Below are 19276 nucleotides of genomic sequence, written 5' to 3'. Positions count from 1 at the left end.
GCTCCATCGCTAAGATCTGTTGGGGAGACCCTCCTCTGAACAGGTCATTATGTGGAAACACCGGGGAAGGTGTGTGTGTGTGTGTGTTTTTCTGCCACAGTATCCCAATTTATGGAATGCCCTCGCCTTGGAGTCTGGACTGGCACGGCCATCAGCATCATTTCAGCGTCAAGTCAAGACACAGCGGGCTGAGGATCGTGGCCTGTGCAGATTTCCATGCATCGTTTTTAATGTTCAAGTGTTTTACTTTTGCATTGTTGGATTATAAATTGTTTTAAATATCTTATGTTTTAAATTTGTTTAACCCATCCTGAGATCCCATTGGGCAGGGTATAAAAGTTTAAATTGATTAATTAATAAAGAAACAAGCCATAGGGTTTGCAACAGATGTGTGGTGTTCAAGGAGGAGTTTCCTTGAGCCATTGAAAGCCGTGGGGCAGGACAGATTTTGGACTAAGGCTCAAGAGACTTGTGATCAAATCTTTGCTCACCCATGGAAACTCATTGAGGGGGTTGTCACTGGTAAAAACCACTTCTTAAATATCTCATATCTCTTGAAAACCCTCTAGGGCTCACCCTACGTCAAAAACAACTTCATGATGACACATAGCACACAATATGGTTTTCAAAGCATGAGATGTTCAAGGAATGGTTTGGAACAAAACAAACCCCGGATTTCGTACTGCATAGAGGTCCAGTTGATAGGTTAACAAAAGGAGTATGCAAAAGTGTGCCATGGCGCCAAAAATGTTCAATATTTTGGAAATCTTCTCCCTAATTTCTTCAGGTATGAAAAATAAGCAGTAAATGACATCACTAGAAAAGCTGTCAGAACCTTAATCACTAGCAAAACTAAAACTAAACCACAGTGGTGTGGTGAAAATGTACATATGCTATATCAGGAAAAAAAATACACTGGATAGATAAGGAACTTTATTTTTCCTTGAACCTTGACTTAGAACCAAAACGGAACAAAACAAACAGAATCCTGCAAACATGTTTATACACATAATTGACCAACACAACCCACAATTAATCCTAACATTAATAGGACAGAGGGAAACAAAAGCAGACAAAGCCTTACAGCCTCTTTCAAAGACTACAACAATAAGAGGATACAGTAATCATGGAAGTACTTTACTTAAGAAAGTATGCCTCCTATCCCAAATAGTGCATTTGGATGTGAAGGTAACCATATGAAACACCGGAATATTTTTAGAGGAGAAAAGAGACATAGAACAAAACTGATCACATCTGGAACATTTACTCTCAGTCCTTCTGGTAGACCTCCCTTGGATAATGGTTCGCTGAACCTGAGATCTTCAGGAAAAAAATTTGAGAGTCAACTATTTGACACCTGTTGGGTTTTATTGACAACTGGACTGAGGGTTGTTGTTTCTGTATCTCAGATATGTTAAAGGCACTGTTGCCCCATTGCTGCACGGCTTCCTGCCTCAGCTAGAATTTCAGGAAAGCTCACAATGCAAATCACAACTCACATCCGTTTAATTTTATAAGCTCTGTTGCCTCCTGCGTGTTGTTCCATCTCATTGCCCGGAGATGCAAAGGAAAAGAAGCTGTTGCCAGACTCAGCCATTGGTGGAGAGGAAGCAAAGAAAGGTTTGAAATGGAAGTCCCCCTCACCACGTCGGCCCTGAATAGGTGTTGTGTTCCCATTAAGCCTGGCGGCATTTCCTGAAACATGCAAATAAAAGACATGGTGTTAGTTAATGGGCTTAAATGGGATGGTCCAATTTGCATGATTTTCCACTGATTACAAGACAAAAAAAGTCCATGCAAGTCAACCTGGAGGTTTCCTCCCACAATCCTTAATTTTCCCCTCTATCATTGGGACTTCTTTTTTTAAAGAATTGAATATATTTGCGGCAATGCAAGGAGCTTACAAGTTCAAAGTGGGGAGAGAAGCAAAGGGGCACCCATGCGTGCCAAGTTCTCATCAACCAAGCACCCCTTTTTTCTCCAAACTGGTTATTTTAAAAAGTAGCTTGTGTCACCCTGATGTGCTAGGGCAGCTGAATACCAAAGAGGGCAGGGTGGGTGGAGCAAGCCAGGAGGAAACCGGCAGAGGGGAAGAAATTGGCAGCCTGGCCTTGTTAAGGTGGCTGTACGGTAGCCATGCTTTCAAATGTAGACAGTTGTAATAAGGCCACCTTAACAAAGTGGCAACAAATACAGATTGGCAATTTCCTCTGTTCTCTCACTTGACTCCAGTGTGATCCACTAAAGCAAAATCAGGGGGGTAACCCAGCTTCCTGGGTGCAACCTCACAGCGGATCACTTCACATTTTTCCTGCTGCGTAGCTCCACCCTTGATTGTATCTGAGTACAGTATTACCTACTCAGAAAAGAAGAAGGCTGACCACCAAAGAATGGATGCTTTTGAATTGTGGTGCTGGAGGAGACTCTTGAGAATCTCCTGGACTGCAAGGAGAACAAACCTATACATTCTGTAGGAAATCAACCCCGAGTGCTCACTGGAAGGACAGATCCTGAAGCTGAGGCTCCAATATTTTGGCCATCTCATGAGAAGAGAAGACTCCCTGGAAAAGACCCTGATGTTGAGAAAGAGTGAAGGCAAGAGGAGAAAGGGATGACAGAGGACAAGATGGTTGGACAGTGTCATCAAAGCTATCAGCATGAATTTGACCAAATGCCATGAGGCAGTGGAAGACAGGAGGCCTGGCATTCTCTGGTCCATGGGTCACAAAGAGTAGGACATGACTTAATGACTAAACAACAACAACAACAATTACTTGCCATACCACCGTTTGGTAAGGGAATCATCAAATTGAATAGCTTGTGCTCTTACCCAAAGTGAAACCAAAGACAGCAGGCTGAGGCATCATGGGGGGCTCTTGGGCTGCCTCTTGGCTGGCTACAGCAATGTTACGTAACCGTAGACTATCATACAAGCCTTGCAGTTTCTGGTACTGGCGATTGCGCTCCATGAGTTTTTCAGAGAGATCGGTGAATTTCTTTTTGTACTCTTCCAGTACTTTCTTCAAGGAGGAGACTTCACTCTTCATGGATGTCAGCTCCATATCTTTGCTCTGGAGTTGCTGGGTGTAGACTTTCTCCATTTGTTTGAGGTGGCCCTCCGCTCTGCTGTAGGTGTACTCTTGGTACAAGCGCTCCTGATGAACCTGCAAGAAGAGACATAATAAACAACAGGCACAACAATTACTGGGAAAGTACGGTCAAATTATGTATGACCATCAGGTGCGTCACCATCTCTTCCACTCCCTCTTTCTTTCTTGGGGTAATTTATTCCTACAGCACAGTTAGTTTATATGTAATACCAGAATTTAAGAAGTCTAAGCACAGTGGCCCAAAAAGACTCACAGAGAATTTCATGAATAAAATGTGAAGTGTGTCCTCTTGCGTTTCTTTCTGTCGGAAACAGCTGAAGAAAATGGCATTCATAATTCTAAGAGACAGTTCATTTGGCCCTTTCAAGTTGAATTGTCAAAGGCAATTTTAAAGAAGCATGGTATTTTAAGAGAACTCTCAAATAATTTATTTAGAAGTGTGAACGCTATTAAAATGTCATTTTTGGTGACCTGCCTTTTCTACATTTACCTGGTATGTCCAGAAAGCCAGAGCCCTGGAGCTGATGTCCAAAATGATCTCTGGCCGCAGCCCAGCTAAGACCATAGCCTTATATTCCTCCGAAGGATTGAGTTCTGTCCGAACAATGTCCATCTTGCCAGACAGAGCACTGCTGCAAGCTGGGCAGACAGCGGGTGAACGGCTGAACTCTCCACTGCCGTGTTGATCACAGAAGACGTGGGAGCAGGCTGTGACCCATGCATAGCCCGAAAGCTTGGCCCGACACTTGCGGTAATTGCAAAGGAGCATATCCTCACAGACAGACATGTTAGTGAAACCAATGTGAACGTGTTACAAGCACTTCCTGTCCGAAAGATCTAAAACACTGCACCTATGGGATGAAATAAATAATTATGACAAGGTTTTCAGTTTTCTTTTGGACATAGCTGTGCTGTAGAAAATTGAATTTGAGGCCATTCATTCATTCAGAATATTCTTTCATTCCATCCATCTTCTGTGCTTCCTTTCTCCCCACAGAGGACTCAAGGCTAATTTCCTCTCTGCGATTCCAAAAGGATAAAGATAGGTCATTAAATTCACTCAGGAAGTCCCACAAATTTTGTTTTTGAAAATTCAATTTTTTTTATCAACCACCGAAAATATAATCCAAGGGTCTCCATACCGTATATTTAAAACAGGCAGACAGCAACCAAGCAAGAAGGGACTGATTGGTGTTTGGCTTCAGAACCACTCCTACATGGGGCATATGTTGATGGATCTTTAGACAGCAGACTAACATTTCTGTGCGCTCTTTCCTTCTTTTTCTTACCACAATTGGAAATTCTTTAAAATAATAATAAAGCTCAGGTTTTATCATTCAATGCACGGTCAGTCATACCTTCACTCTCTGGCTGTGCTGGATTGATGTACCATTGCTACCGCTTTGTCGACAAACCAAACTGCACCTTTAAAACTATTTTAAAATGCATGATTATAAATGATATATTCTATCACGACCAATGAAACGATTAAAAACATACGAGATTTTTCCCTCTTGCAGGAGACGAGTGTTAAAATCTCCCCTTCATTCCTTCGACTCCCAGAAATGCAAAAATGTAACAGATGCTGGTTTTCCAGGCACAGAAAATATCAATGACGGGGAATACTTTACCTGTGGCACTTCAGTCTGTCGCACAAGTGTTAAGAGCCATGTAGAGCCTAATTGTATTTTGCTTAAGACCCAAAAGGGCCTAAGGGGTATAAGACCAAAAAAGGGAGAGAAAAAGCTTTCCCAAAACTTTTTAAGATTCAGTTGCAAAATGGGGGTGGGGGGAAGATTTTCCCCTCATGTCTTCCATGGAAGGAAATCTCCCCCCAAAATAAGGAGAGAGCTGAGGACAAGGGTTTAGAGTGGTCTGGAAAAACTGGAAGCCCAGGTGAAGCTCCAAGGACTGGTCAAGCTGGATGCCCAATGGGACTCAACTTAATGAGATACCCCTGAAATTGAGGCCCAGGCTTCATTCATGGAGCTGCACAGAGCAGGCCCAGCTGGGTGGCCTTGGGTTCACTTTTCCAAATGAGGTCTTTTTTAGCTGGTTTTGTTCAGCAACTATGGCATTTAAGCACGAACACTGCAAAAAACGGGTCACCTCTGCCCCTCGAGGTATCTTTCCAAATTTATTGCAGCACCATGGATAATTCAACCAGAAGAGCTCTCAGACAAGGCTACAGTCCAGAGGAACACCACCCCTTGCCCCCCCCCCCCAAAAACCCATATAGTCTTGGATAATGCTTTTGAAAGAGGTGGAATTTCTGGAGGAAATCAGATAACACAAGAAAGGGCTGGAAGAGAAAAGGGGTTTGAATGCTTTCATCGTCTGGAGGGCGAGAAAGATCTAATTTGGCCAGGTCAGATCCAATTTTTATATATATATTATTTATATATATTAAAAGCATATATACAGTGGACCCTTGACTTACAGATGGCTTGACTTACAGACTTTTTGAGTTACAGACTTCTCTGGCTGCAAAATTTAGGTTTGACTTGCAGCCTGAGAATTGACTTACAGACCAGAAAAAAACCAAAATGGAACAAAAATGGCCTGTTACAGGATTAATTGGTTTTCAATGCACTGTAGGTCAATGGAGACTTGACCTACAGACTTTTTGACTTGAGAACCGCCTTCCAATACGGATTAAGTTCTCAAGTCAAGACCCCACTGTACTTCATAAAGAGCATCTTTGGTGGTAAAGGGATTCCCTCCTCCATGCTGGAATTCTAGCATGAAACAGATTAATGGAAGTAAATCCATTTGGATCTTGTTTGTTTTGTATGCATCTGCTACAGGAGTCTCCGTGCTCAGCAGCTATATCTAATAAGCCGTTAATTCTTTTCGCTATACGACCTGTCAATAAGCAGCACGTCAAGCCAGTGAGCAATAAACACAACAGTGTATGCAAAATTGTCACGTTTTTCAGTTTGTGCAGTTTGAATACACTATTTTTGAAAAGCACAACTTGCTGTAGATTGCAGTGACTTTTTATTCTGCAAACACATGAAGCAAATCTCAAATCACACATTCTTACAGTACTAGAAATGTTTTGAAAAGCAACTGCTAGTCAAATAAGAGTTTAGGGTAGTCACTTAAGGAGCTGGATAAAACAATTGAAATTGTATGTTTGCAAGTTCACTTTATGGGAATTAAAAAGTGTAAAATGAAGCAGATTAAAACGGTTCGGTCTCCTCAGATACATCTTTTTTGTTGTTGTTTTAAGCTATTTTAAATTAAATCCAGTTTTACAAACATTACATAAAACTGATGTCTTCAAAACACCCCTTTTGTGAATAAAGACTAGATTGTCACTATAATAACAGCTGTTAATTATCTTAACAGTAGGGTTTTACTGACACAATCTTATAACAAATCTGTTCTGGACATCACACTTTGAGGATGCCAACAAACTGGAAAAAGTTCAGAGGAAGGCAACAAGGATGGTCAGTTGGAAACCACGTCGCATGAGGAAAATCTCAAAACAACTGGACATGTTTAGGCTTTAGAAAAGACAACTGAGTATAGTTCTGATAGCACTTTCCAAATACTTGAAAGGATGCCATACAAAGGAGGGGCAGGATCTGTTCTGGATAATCCCAGAATGCAGGGAACATAATAATGGGCTCAAGGGACAGGAAGCCAGATTTAGGCTGAATGTCAGGAAAAAACTTAACTGTTAGAGCAGTACAATAATGGAACCAATGACCCTGGGAGGTGGTGAGCTCTCCAATGCTGGAGGCATTCAAGAGAAAATTGGACAACCATCTATCAGATGTTTTGACTTGGATTCCTCCATTGAGGAGGAGGTTGGACATGATGGCCTCTCATAGGCCCAACTCAATTATTCTATGATTTATTCTATTCTATGATTCTACTTATTTTATACTATTATACTTTGACTTAAATCACTGATTTAACTTTTCTTTACTTCATTCTAAGACGGGTGTTTGTGTATCTGACAAGTCCATGCATCTCTGTATGCTGTATTCAACATCCACTACAAGTCATTTAAATCAGTTAAATTTAACAATACAGAACTGGTATTTTATTCTGAGAAAAAAACTTTATTGCAGGTGACTCCACAAAACGCACTCAAGAGAGATTAACATTCAGCAATCTCGCTTTCAAATATTACAGCAAATTCCTGTCTTCGTTCTTCCAGAAAACACCAGGGAAAAATTAAACTTCATTGGCACTATCCCTGTGGAAAGAAATTAAATATTTTTAAGTAAATTCACATTTCTCGTGTCAGGCTGGGAACTAGACAAGCTAATCCTACTCCTTCCATGAAAGGACATTCATTTCCATTCTAAACCTACCTACCAGAACACACACATGAAAGAACAGCTGGTATCTTCATGCAGTTCAGATTACTGTACATCTTTAAAACCTTGTGCTTGTTTTATTTAGAATGTGTGACCCCGCAAAGTTCAACAGTGCCAACGGACAGCCATACCCATCCAAAGACACAGTGAGTGAAGAAAGGCCACCTTTAATCTTTGATGACACAAAATCTCACTGTCTAAGACTTCTGACAGCAAGAGGAACGGTCATCACTACATTCATAACTAGCATGCCTGTGGAACCCCCTTCCCACTCCCCAAATGTATGCAAATACATTGACCTCTATTAGTGATCCATGTCTTCGAAGAGGCACTGAAATTTAAGAATTCTTCATCGTGACTTCACACTAGCTTTTACTCAGGGGAGCAAATCTACTACATAAACAGGGCTTGAAAATTTTAGAATGTCTCACCAGCCAATCAAAAATTTCACCAGTCAGCATGACCGAACTATAGCCTCGCAATTTATGTTAATAAATTTAAACTAGGGGCTGGTTCACTTTTATTTCTACGTAACAATGCGCACAAACCCAAAATAAATTGTATTACGTACATGGTATTCGCCTATGCCTCCTTAGTAGAAAATGCACTGCTGTCAGAGGTGTTGCACCTAAGTCCTTGAACATGCCTGGTTAAAGTACCATTTATCAATGGCTTTAGTAGGGTTAAACTGTGCTAGTGGAGGTCCATTTAGATTCACCATCATAAGGTCATCTAAGCTTTCAGTCTCTAAACACGATTTGAATTTATTTTTGATCAGATTCATCTGGCTGAAGCCCCTTTCACTGCTAACTGTAGAAACTGGGAGGACAGAGGCAATTTTAAGGAGCTTTAGAAGAACAGGAAATCTAGCCCCATGGTGGTTCATTGCCTTTCCCAGTAAGTCCACGGATGACAGACCCTTTGCACATATTTTGAATTCATACCATTCATCCAGGGCTTTCTGAATTATGTCCTCTTTGCCCTTGTGTTGCAAAAGGTCCTTGTAATGAGATACAAGTACGGTTACTTCCTTTTTACCAAAACTTTCCAAAGATGTTTCTGGCCATGTGAAAGTATCAAATATTGACATAGATGTTAAGAGGCCATCTGGAGCAGTGTTCAAAAAGCGCATCTTTATGTCAGCCATTCCCATCTGAATAATGTCTTTTCTATCACATTCAAACTTTTTTTGTCCGTTGGTAATTTCATCAAGTTGGATTCCATTGTACATCCCAGTCACTGAAGTATTATTTATAAATTCATTCTCCATAGGTCCTGGAGTTTTTTCCAGTTCTTCAAGACTGGCTATTGTTTCCTTGATATGAATCTGCACTTGATTGATTAGCAGATCAGGCTTCTGAAAAATCAAAGACAGCTTTTTCAAAGGTAACAAAAAATCATGGAGAAAATGCAAGGTTCTTAAGAACCTGTACTTCTTAAGGGTCTTCAGAATGCCTTTAGCTTTGTTGCTGTCACTCCCCTTCCCACAGCTCACGTTTTCAAGGTGTGTCACCAGAGATCTCCAGTCTTGAATGACAGCTTTGATGGTCCCCACTTTGCTGGCGACCCAACGCACTTCATGCAATTTCAGCAGTTTTCTTGGCAAAATGTCCGCTGTTTCTGACAACTGCTTTTGCTTTTCGCTGGACCTGTTGTAGAATTTGCAGACAGAAATTAGGCAATGATCGATTTCATCAATATAGGACACTCCTTTAAGCGACTTCAGCACACTTAACTGAAGCTTGTGTGCAACCCAATGAATGGTTATGATATGATTTGCACAATCGGTCATTTCAGTTGACAAACCATTAACACCCCCTATCGTCGAAGGGGCTCCATCAGTTGCCAGGCCAACTAAACATTTTCCATGTCTCCAATCCAAGCTCACTCTCTCGAGTTCCTTGTCGATAGTGTCTAGGTAGCCGGAAGCAGTGTTATTTGCTAAAGGAGCAATAGCTAAATAGGACTCCTTGACACCACTAGCCTTTATATACCTAACATAAATGATGCATTCCTCCAGGTCAGATCTATCAGTGGAAACATCTAGTAACACAGAAACAAATTCTGAGGCTTTTATGTCAGCCACAATACCTTCCTTCACATTTTGTGCAATGTAATGTATAAACTCCTTACACTGTTTATCGTTGGTATATTCTTCTAGCACTTCCCCATTAAGTTTACCAAAAAGTTCTGCAAGACCTCCAAGGTCGGTAAAGGGCTTTTTGTTTTTGGCAATATAAAAACTTATATTAAATAATACTTCTAAATGAGAGAATATTTTTTCGTCCATCCCTTTTGGACGCTTTGCGAAGGAAGACTTTCCTGACTGTTCTCGAACATTTAATGCTTCCACGCATCTCATGTGCGGCGCTGACAAATTGTGAAACTTGAAAGTCTCGTGACGAAACGGTTGCTGGAATCCATGAACCACACGTGAAGACGAATCGCACAATCTTTTGAACTGTGGACATACGGAACATCTTGCAACACCACTCTCAACGTTATACTCCAGCCATTTAAACTCCTCCGTCCACTTTAACAAAAATTTCCTCTTCCCACTTTTTCGACTCTTAACCGCAGACCCAGCACTAGAAACACATGGTGAATGTGGGGCACCTTGTACCATAGGGTTTTCATTGTTCTCAGATTCTGACATAGGAGACTGTTTTTGAAAAAAATTGAACAGATTTTTTTTTGCGCCACTTCTTTACTCCTCACAAACGAGCAGACCACTGACAGGATTCACCAGGCCAGGAGTTTCTACTTAGGACAGAGTAATTTTGGAAGCTTCGTGTTCCCTGTTTTACTTCTGTGTTGCCAGTTGTATTCATGCAGCGGTACATAGGTCTTGCCACGGATGCTGTGCAGCTGCTCACCCTCACGCACTTGTGGTACATGTAGCCAGCCTCCTGATCATGATGCACCTAAATTCCTGCGTAACGAGAAGAGTGCATTTAGTCTATAATTTTGATTTTGTCTTCCCACCAACTCTGCCAAGTGCTGTACTGTGCAGTTTCTCAGAGATGCAAATTTAAAATTTTTAACAAGTCACATGCTATCAGCTCACTCCTGATGTCTATTTACCTTTACTAGGTTTGCAAAATTAGGTAAGATGTTCTCTTCAGCCAGGCTTTTCTTTAGAGATTGGCAGCCTCAGAGGGTTTTAAAAATGGATTGTTGTGTAATGATATTTGAACGCTTTTAAGTTTTATTCTTTTAATAGCTATTTAATTTTGTTTTAATGTTTCTACGTCTTGTTTATGTCTTTTAAATTGAAAAACTGCCTCGGATCTCTTTGGGGAGAAAGGAAGTATATAAATATTTTAAATCAAGTAATAAATTAATAAGTAGATTTCGGTGCAGTTCTCCAGCGGTGGAAAGGTAGGGAGCTGGCTTCGTCGCTTGTATGCCTTAAAAATTTTTTTTCATTGTTTTGCTTTTTTTCTGCTTTTCAGTTTGCTTGGTTGAGGGTGGGGGAATTTGAATTTCCCACTATTTCCTGCCTTGAACTGGAATTCCCAGAAGCCTTCACCACCAGCTGTGCTGACTCCCAATCTAGGGTTCCCCCCAGATGTTCTTGGACTGCAATTCCCAGAAGTCTCTACCAGCAGTTGGCCAGCACAGGAACCAGCCCAAGGACTGCTGGGTGACCCAAGATTGGGAATCACCGATTTATATCCTCAGATTTGGGTTGCTTTATTACCTGCATGCCTGTGGGGTCATGAAGCTGGTATTTTGAATGCCTTTCTTTTCAATGACTCCACCAAAAATAAAACTGTAAGCAAAAGCGCCCGGCCTGTTAAGGAGCCACGGTTCCATCCCACCCCAGGACGTGTCCTCATTTGGTTGAAATTGGGAGCAGGGAATCTCCATATTCTCCAGCATGGGACTACTCTACATTCTCCTGCAGAGCTATATCTCTATGTGCCACTCAAACTCTCTTCTTGCAAGAAGAGGGCAGTTTTCCTTTTGCAATGGGAGGGGGGAGGGGAGGACTGTAGGATTAGAGAGAGAAAGGGAGCTGTGACTTGTCGGGCAGCATTTTTCAAGCCTGTACATAAATAATGACCAACCACTTCTTACAATAGAGATATGATTACTATGGACCATAATGGGTCTCGCTAACAAGTCAATTCAAGCACGTCGATACTTACATTTCAACACTGGGGGCCAGAATGGAGAAAAAAAGCTTCAACACCGCATTTCCGTCCTTTCAGAAGCCGTGTGTCTATTAGAAGGACAAAACACCAAATTACATTAAAATGCATGCGTAAACACACATGATTCAAGGATTCCTCGTATGTAATAATAAGAAGACCAAAAAGTTCCAGAGGAAGACTTGCTTTATCAACTCAGAAACATTTTGAATAGAGGCGCTTCATACAGTTGCCAGCTACCATTAAATAAAGTAGTTTACTTGTATGTGCAAAGGTTGCCCCACAAGCACACACAACAGTGCATGGGATATGGAATCTTAATCCCATGATCCCCACCCCCAGTATCCTGATATGCATCCACTGCTTAGCTTTCCAGTGAAATTTACACCAGGTTAAGCTCACTAGAGTGATTCATACCAATATTTCTCAGAGGAAAGCTGAACTGTCTGTTTCCAGTACATGTGGTTACTCAGGCTATTCAGATGAAAAAACCTAATCAAGGTTAATTAAGATGTTAGACAAGCAAGGACGAGCTATACGCCTCACGAATGTGGCACATCATCTGGTCTGAGATACAATGACGTATTCAGACAAGGTGATAAGTTTTGCTGTCTACGAACTTTTTGTTATCTATGAAGTTATCAGTGAATCATCAAGCCTTGACAACAGAATCCTTCAGTACCTGCCTTGACTTGACATCCACTCACAATTGCGGGAAGGTAACATTGTACAGAGAGAGGGGAGGTATCTCTGCTCAGAGCATGTTTGTAATCAGTGTAGTTCAGGTGAAACACGGACAGAGCATGCAATTCATCATAAGAGACTCCCCAGTATTCTCTGAATATCTACCGATTGGAAAAAAATAAGCTAAATAAGACCCCAGAACAGGTCACTTCACAAGAAATCAAAATCGTACCTTTTCATCAATCACAACATTCCAGACATTTTCAACATGTGCTCAGTCCTCTCTTGTAACACTGCTGTTCACTTTGGAACCCTACAAAAGAAAGATTCAGTGTTCTTTCTGATCCAAACACATGCTCAATAAAACCATTGAAATATACTTTCCCCATGACTTGTACATGTACTGCCAGTATGTTCTAGCACTGTTTCTCCTTCGAAAAACAGACACTTGTTCATGACCTCAATAAATTAGTATACCAAGACTAGAGGAAATGAGTTTATACATCCAAGGATTAAAGATACCATGTACAAAACAGTAGTTCACAGGCCATCTCTTGGCTACTAGGGATGGCAACACCCAGAAATCTGCTAGAATAGCCCAATATAGAATTTTAGAGCTTCGATACCCCAAATAAAGTCCTCTCAGGTATTTGATAAAGCTTAGTCAGTATATAAATGAAATGATTCCTCCATTTCCTCATCAAGGGAACTAGCTGGGCAAGGGCTACGCTCTGTGACACTGCAAAGCATTAAGGGCATTGTAGTCTCCCTGTCCATTATGCTCCATACAAGGTTCCTCTCAGGACACTACAATACCCACAATGCTTTGGGAGGCGGAGCTTGACTGCAGTGAAGCCAGCAGCACCCGGTGAACAGCTCCGGGGAAAACTGGACCGTTCGGCCTGCCCGCCCCCCCCCCAAGAAGGGGGCGACGGAAGGGGATGTCAGGAGAGGCACCTCCAAGCAGATGAGCCCAGAAGGGTAGAAGATTTGGCAGCAACCGGGTCGCTCTTCCCTCTGAAAATTCATCTACGCGCAGACCGGAGACGGGAGGCCATATCTTATGGCAGAAAGCTGTGGGAAAACTCCACCCCCAACTTCCCGAGGAAGGAGAACAGAAACAACAGCAAAGTAAGCCTCTGATTTATGAATAACCTCATCAATATTTTGAAGAAAATAAAGTGAAAAATATTTGACCAAAAGGAGAGGGGAAGCGGCAAGCTAGCATACCAGCTTGTCTTTTTTTTTCTTTCCTAAAATAAACTCTGATAAATAACAAGCTGGCCAAGGTCAGACACATTGCAAGAAAAACTTTGTGTTTCTGGAAAAAATCCCAGGAGAAATATTGTTCAAGAGGGACCGAAATCTTGTCAGAGCTGTGCAATCTGGACTTCCCTTACTGAGTGGACTTTGAAAATAAAACCACATCTTTGGAGCAGGAGGCACAGACTTTCGGGAATAAAAAAACAAGCAAGGAATTATCAGCGTGGCGACACGGATGAAAGAGGGGGAGAAGGAAACCGAACGGGACTTTGAAAACAGAAGTGTTTTTGGTTTTGGAAGAAAGAATAAAGCCACGGGAAACGACAGTAAACTATTAATTTAGCAGCGACGGGAGCTCAGCAGAACAGACGGAGGAACGAAGAAAATTAGAGCTGGAGTTATTACAGGACTACGATGGTTTTTTTTCTTTTTAGAAGAGACTGATTTCCTGTTTGACGTTTACTGTGGACCCTCTCTTGGCTGGACTGTGTAGATTCTGAGTATATTGTGACAATTTCTGGGCAAGGAGGGGGAGGACATACTTAGTGGGAATGCTGTCAGACAAAGAATGGACGGTTACCATGCGAATGGCAAAAACAGGATTTCAGCAGATATTTCAGAAACTTGGAGAGTTAGAAGACCTGATGAAGGGGAAACCACTAGAGGCTAAACAGCAATTGAATGAAATTGAAACTCCAGAACAGTTTTTATTGAGAGAGATGTCAGGTAACATGGTTGGTAACATAGAGGGGATTAGAAGTTGCCACGTGGGATACTCAGCTACAATAGTCAGAAAAGGCGATGTTAAAAATCAGACTATTGTTTTGGATTTAACTTTATCTCCCCAAGATTGGAAGAAAATAGAGACACAGAAATGGGGAAAATGTACTGAGAAAATATGGGAAGTGCCAGAAATGGATAGCCTTCCAGATAGGCTGATAGGTCCATGGCAGAAAGAAAATCAAAGAGGGGATGTGTTCTATAATTGGCCTCGATTCTATGATAGAGTTGGAATAACTTAGACTTAAATTAAAACATGAATATAAGCGGATATATGGAGGATAATCAAATAGAATTTTTTTGTACTGCAAAATGAGTGGATCAGAGGCATACATACTTAATATGAATAGAATGGATGATTATACACTGTGTTCTCCTATCCTCAAACCTTTTTTTCCATCCCTTGTATTCCCTTTTACCTTCTGTATTCCCTATCCCATGCCTAGTAGTTTGAAAATAAAAATAATCAAAAAAAAAAAAAAATACCCACAATGCTTTGCAGTGCCAGAGAGCTTAGGCTGGCCCAGCCAGTTTCACTGGATGTTGTAACTGAAAAAATACAAAAATCCGATGCCTGTTGGTGACCCCAGGTATAATTTGCCACCATCACACCATCTGCTGAACTCAATTTATTCTTTGCAGCTTGCTCCTCTATGGCTAACATAAGTTTAAAATCAAGGGTCCCTACTCATACATTTATGTAACATCCTGCTTGATGAAGAGACAGTACAATAATCTTAAAAGCCTATACTCTTTTGGTCTCAAAAGTATCTGCCTGGTGTAGATTTCACAAAATACGCAAGGTCACCTCCATCTTCCATTATTTTGAGCAAGGAAAAAAAATCTAATTTCTTTTATTCCGTTTAAGGAAATTTCCTGTTATTATCAATCAGAAGAGAGACATGTTCTTGGAAGAGAGATATCAGGGGACAGACTGGTAGTCTCTGCTCATGAGGGCCTGTGCATCATGGCCTCTCCTAATTTGAAGAGGCGCTTGTTCAGCAAAGAGGGAGTCCCAAAACCAGCAAAACCAGGGAGCTGGACAGGGGACAGACTGTATTTGTCTTCAGTGTGGAAGGGACTGTCACTCTTGAATTGGCCTTCTCAGCCACACTGGACGCTGTTCCAAGACCTCCATACAGAGCACGTTACCATAGTCTCTTGAGACTGAAGGATGCCTACTAGAGACTCTCTCCCAAACAAACTGCCAATCCCTAATTCCTTGCAGCTCACATGAAGCTCAGCCCTTCTCACCCATTGCCTTCTTCAACCTTAACAGCCATCACTCCAGAGGGAGAGTCAAGGAACAGGCACATGTGCTGAAACTCTTCTGTGCACCTGGATTTTTTGGCTATAGATACCAGACATCTGGCTGCAGGTGTTCCTACTGAATCCTGAGATCTGTAGTTAAAGAAAAATACAAAAAAAGACATGCATTCAGCTTTTTCCAATGGGGATTTCTACTGACAAGCATTTCCAGGAAACAGCCACTCTTTTACTGTATTTTGTTACTATGCACTGGTTGAAATCCTGTTGCTTAGTGAAATTATTCACACTAGAGTAGAATCAGTGGGGATTAGACAAGTTCTCTTCTATTGTAAGTTCTACTGGTTCAAATGAGCCTACTCTAAGTGTGACTTGCTTTAGTACAGTAACTCACAACTAGAGTGCAGGGACATTTGAATCAAAGGAACTTATGGAGGACGTAACTCACCAAATCTCCACTGATTCAGTGGGCCTACTGTAGTATAACTTCCTACATGAAACAGGTCAGCCACTGAAGACTTTTTAGCGACAAGAATCCAAACAAAGGCATTAATATAATTGAACGTGCCATTTTTATGCACAGAACATGCACAATCAATGCCAAACTGAAAAGGAAGAAAACCTGGCTTAATGCTTGCAAATCCCGAGGGCCAGTAATTGGTATCTAATAAGAGCCTTACCTAAACAGAGGTTGAATTAGGCTTTATGGGGCTTGAAGCAGACATGAGCCTTCCATCAAAATGTTTCTTCAACTCACATGCTTCAGGTAATACCACCCATATTCCTGTTTCCTGAACAAAAGGTGAGAGAAGCACTAAGAAAAAACCCACACTCACCTCCACTGATTTGTTATATCAGAGGCTTTCAATTAGTCTTTAATTTTTTTAAAAAAATCAGAAACAGAAATACAAATGTGCAAAAAACTTATTACACAATCTAAACTACCATGCCTGCCAATTCTTTCAATTCTAACTGAAAAGTTTTGCATGTAAAGTACTGTTAACCCCCCCCCAAAAAAAAACCCACACAAAATGTTTAGTTCTTAGGGCCAGTTTTAGGAATCTATCCCCTTATATGAGGATTGAATCATATTGGGGAAACATTCTGCTATTTATAGAAATTGTCTTTGGTCCTTCCACGGGAAGAAATGATACTACAGCCTTCAAATAATACTAAATATTTTTTTAAGCTGATTATGCGTCCACTGATTATGCATAGCTGCAAATGAAATCTCAGACACAATAGCAGCCTTACTGAAGCCTCGGGCCCTTAAATAATTTTTTTTTCTCCAGCTCTGCAGAACCAGTTCTTTCCCACGATCCTTTTATGGAAATTTTTAAAGGGCTACTTCCCAAGACGTTTAAGCTTGACTCCATTTCTCGCTGGCCACCACTTAAAAGACTTCATATCCCTTACAATTAATAAATAATAAAATAAAGCCAACCTTCCCTTTATTTGGTTCCTTCCATATTCCCCTGTACCCCCTTTGGCTAGACCTGGGGGGGGGAAGCCTTCAGACACAGGAAGAGGGCTGGAAAAACCACCACGTGTGCTATGTTTAAGGCAGGAGAAAATAAAAACTGAGCAAAGCTTATATAACAATATAAAAAAGGTGGTGTTTTTAAGACGAGTAAATCTATTCCATGAGCTTCTGTGGGTTGCTATTTGCATTCTCAAACACGTGTCTCGCAAGCTGTAAAAACTGAAAAGCCAGGAAACGCTTGTTCACATTTCGTTCAAGAAGTTAAAAACGAGATTTAAACTCTCTGAAAACCGAGCAACCCTTTACTGCCGCAGGGGTGGCTGCACACGAGAAATAAACAGGATTAAATTGCAAAATGAATAAAAATTAACAACCAGAGGCCAAAATGTTTAGCCACACCACCCCCTTCCTCGACTAGAATTATTCCCAAAAGGAAAATATGAACGGATGGCAAAAGCTAACCTGAGATTAAAGACGGATTCACATGCACAACACGACACGCATCTCACCCACGCCGCCATCGACCACCAAGAGGGGGGAAAAGGACAGAGAAGAAATAGGCGGGGCAAGAAAAAGCTGGCATTCTGTGTTGCTATTGGCTGGGAGGGCAAGCCAATCACGTTCCACCTCGAGGCGGGCGCCTCCCTGTGACGTCACAAGGGAGCTCCTATTGGCTGCGAATGGGCCGATGTAGGAGGGCGGGTGGATTGAAGAGGCGATTAGTTTATGACTTGTATTGCTTTTTATTTATTTTTAACCCTCCTTTTTCCTGAAGAAAAAAAAAAAGGACCCAAGGCGGCTTACATCATTAAAAATAAAATATTTAAAAGCTTCAAAAAAGAAGATTGCACAAATATTTTTGAAAAAGGTTAAACAAAGATCACGTCAAAAAAAACAGTAGATACAATCAATCTGGAAAACACATATAAAAGCAACAAAGCATAACAATCCATCTTTTAAAAAACACATCTCAAGACAGCCAATCTCTAATTAAAGGATATATTTCCAAGAAAGCATCTGCGTTACTCTGCTGTGCCAAGGATTTAGTCGGGTGTAGCTTTATCATCATCATTCAAAAAGGCCAGGCAGTCATTGACACATCTACCCACAAGTGCGGGGGAGTGGAGATCCATCTCTGTGGCCCAGTTCCAGGAAACCCACAGACTGGCACGGGCCGTGGACCAGGGGGCAGGGCCCCCCTGTTCTAAAGGACATTCCCAATCCACCTTAGTACATCTGCTTTCAATAGCTGGGTCAAATTCATATTGGTCGCTTCGGTGACACTGTCCAGCCATCTCGTCCTCTGTCGTTCCCTTCTCCTCCTGCCCTCACACTTTCCCAAAATCAGGGTCTTTTCCCAACATCAGGGTCTTTTCCAGGGAGTCTTCTCTTCTCATGAGATGGCCAAAGTATTGGAGCCTTAGCTTCAGGATCTGTCCTTCTAGTGAGCCCTCAGAGTTGATTTCCTTCACAATGGATAGGTTTGTTCTCCTTTCAGTCCAGGGGACTCTCAAGAGTCTCATCCAGCACCACAGTTTTTTTTGGTCTCACTGTGTATGTTTGTGCCTGTTTGCAACTAACCAGTGATTTAAAAAAAAATATTGCATATTATTCCAAAGGTGTAACTCCCCCTGCAAGTTTCTACCCAAATCATAATGCTTCTGGCTTAGGTTTGGCTGCTACCTTGTTCCCTAACTTCTAAGACATGGATGAGAGACTTCAGCAGGTCGAAGATACTAACTTTCTCCCCCCCCCCCGCAAGGATTTCTGGGGACCACATGGACCAGGGGTGGCAATTAATTTCTATAAGTGGGCCACATGAAAAATCTGAACTGATGTTTTGATTGCTTTTATTTTAAACTTGTTAATCTTCACAAGTACTAAAGAGGTTTTTTGCAGTATTTTATTTATTTATGTATTACATGTATACCCCGCCTATCTAGTCAAACGACCACTCTAGGCAGTATGTTAAAGATAAGCAATTGATCAACTTTACACAAAAAGCTATAAATGGTTTTGATGTTCAAAATTGTTGGCGGGCCGGACAGGAGCACCTCACGGGCCGTATGTGGCCCTTAGGCCGCACTTTGCCCAGGTCTGACATGGACCATGAAAAAAAAATTAGAAAAGAAAACTAGAAGCCTGCTTTCAGTTTTCAGAAATAATTGTATGTGTGCATATAAATTTATGCTAAAA

At 41.4% G+C, this 19276-nt stretch overlaps 1 protein-coding gene and 2 non-coding genes across 12 annotated transcripts; all 3 read right to left on the bottom strand.

Moving 5' to 3' along the window:
• Nucleotides 1–920: 920 nt before the first annotated feature.
• Nucleotides 921–18172, bottom strand: LOC140701270 (E3 ubiquitin-protein ligase CCNB1IP1). 10 transcript variants are annotated; one of them, XM_078378415.1, is made up of 9 exons: nt 17543–18172; nt 16278–16388; nt 15586–15732; nt 12521–12601; nt 11602–11675; nt 8019–10379; nt 3601–7323; nt 2831–3164; nt 921–1695 (listed from the first exon to the last, which is right to left on the bottom strand). In XM_078378415.1, the coding sequence occupies exons 7-9, from the start codon at nt 3895–3897 to the stop codon at nt 1496–1498; spliced, it is 831 nt and encodes a 276-aa protein (XP_078234541.1). In that variant the 5' UTR covers nt 3898–7323; nt 8019–10379; nt 11602–11675; nt 12521–12601; nt 15586–15732; nt 16278–16388; nt 17543–18172; the 3' UTR covers nt 921–1495. The 10 variants fall into 10 exon arrangements, with proteins under 10 accessions (XP_078234541.1, XP_078234547.1, XP_078234548.1 ...); XM_078378421.1 differs by having other exon boundaries at nt 8392–10379; XM_078378422.1 differs by having other exon boundaries at nt 10194–10379.
• LOC140701570 (small nucleolar RNA SNORA79) lies at nt 7532–7678 on the bottom strand. Its single transcript, XR_012080461.1, has one exon. It is a non-coding gene; the product is annotated as a small nucleolar RNA SNORA79 (small nucleolar RNA).
• Nucleotides 12352–12427, bottom strand: LOC140701575 (small nucleolar RNA SNORD126). Its single transcript, XR_012080466.1, has one exon. It is a non-coding gene; the product is annotated as a small nucleolar RNA SNORD126 (small nucleolar RNA).
• Nucleotides 18173–19276: the final 1104 nt, after the last annotated feature.

This window comes from Pogona vitticeps, chromosome 6 (assembly GCF_051106095.1).
Source record: "Pogona vitticeps strain Pit_001003342236 chromosome 6, PviZW2.1, whole genome shotgun sequence".
NCBI lineage: Eukaryota > Metazoa > Chordata > Lepidosauria > Squamata > Agamidae > Pogona > Pogona vitticeps.
This window is presented reverse-complemented; position numbering and strand designations above follow the sequence as displayed.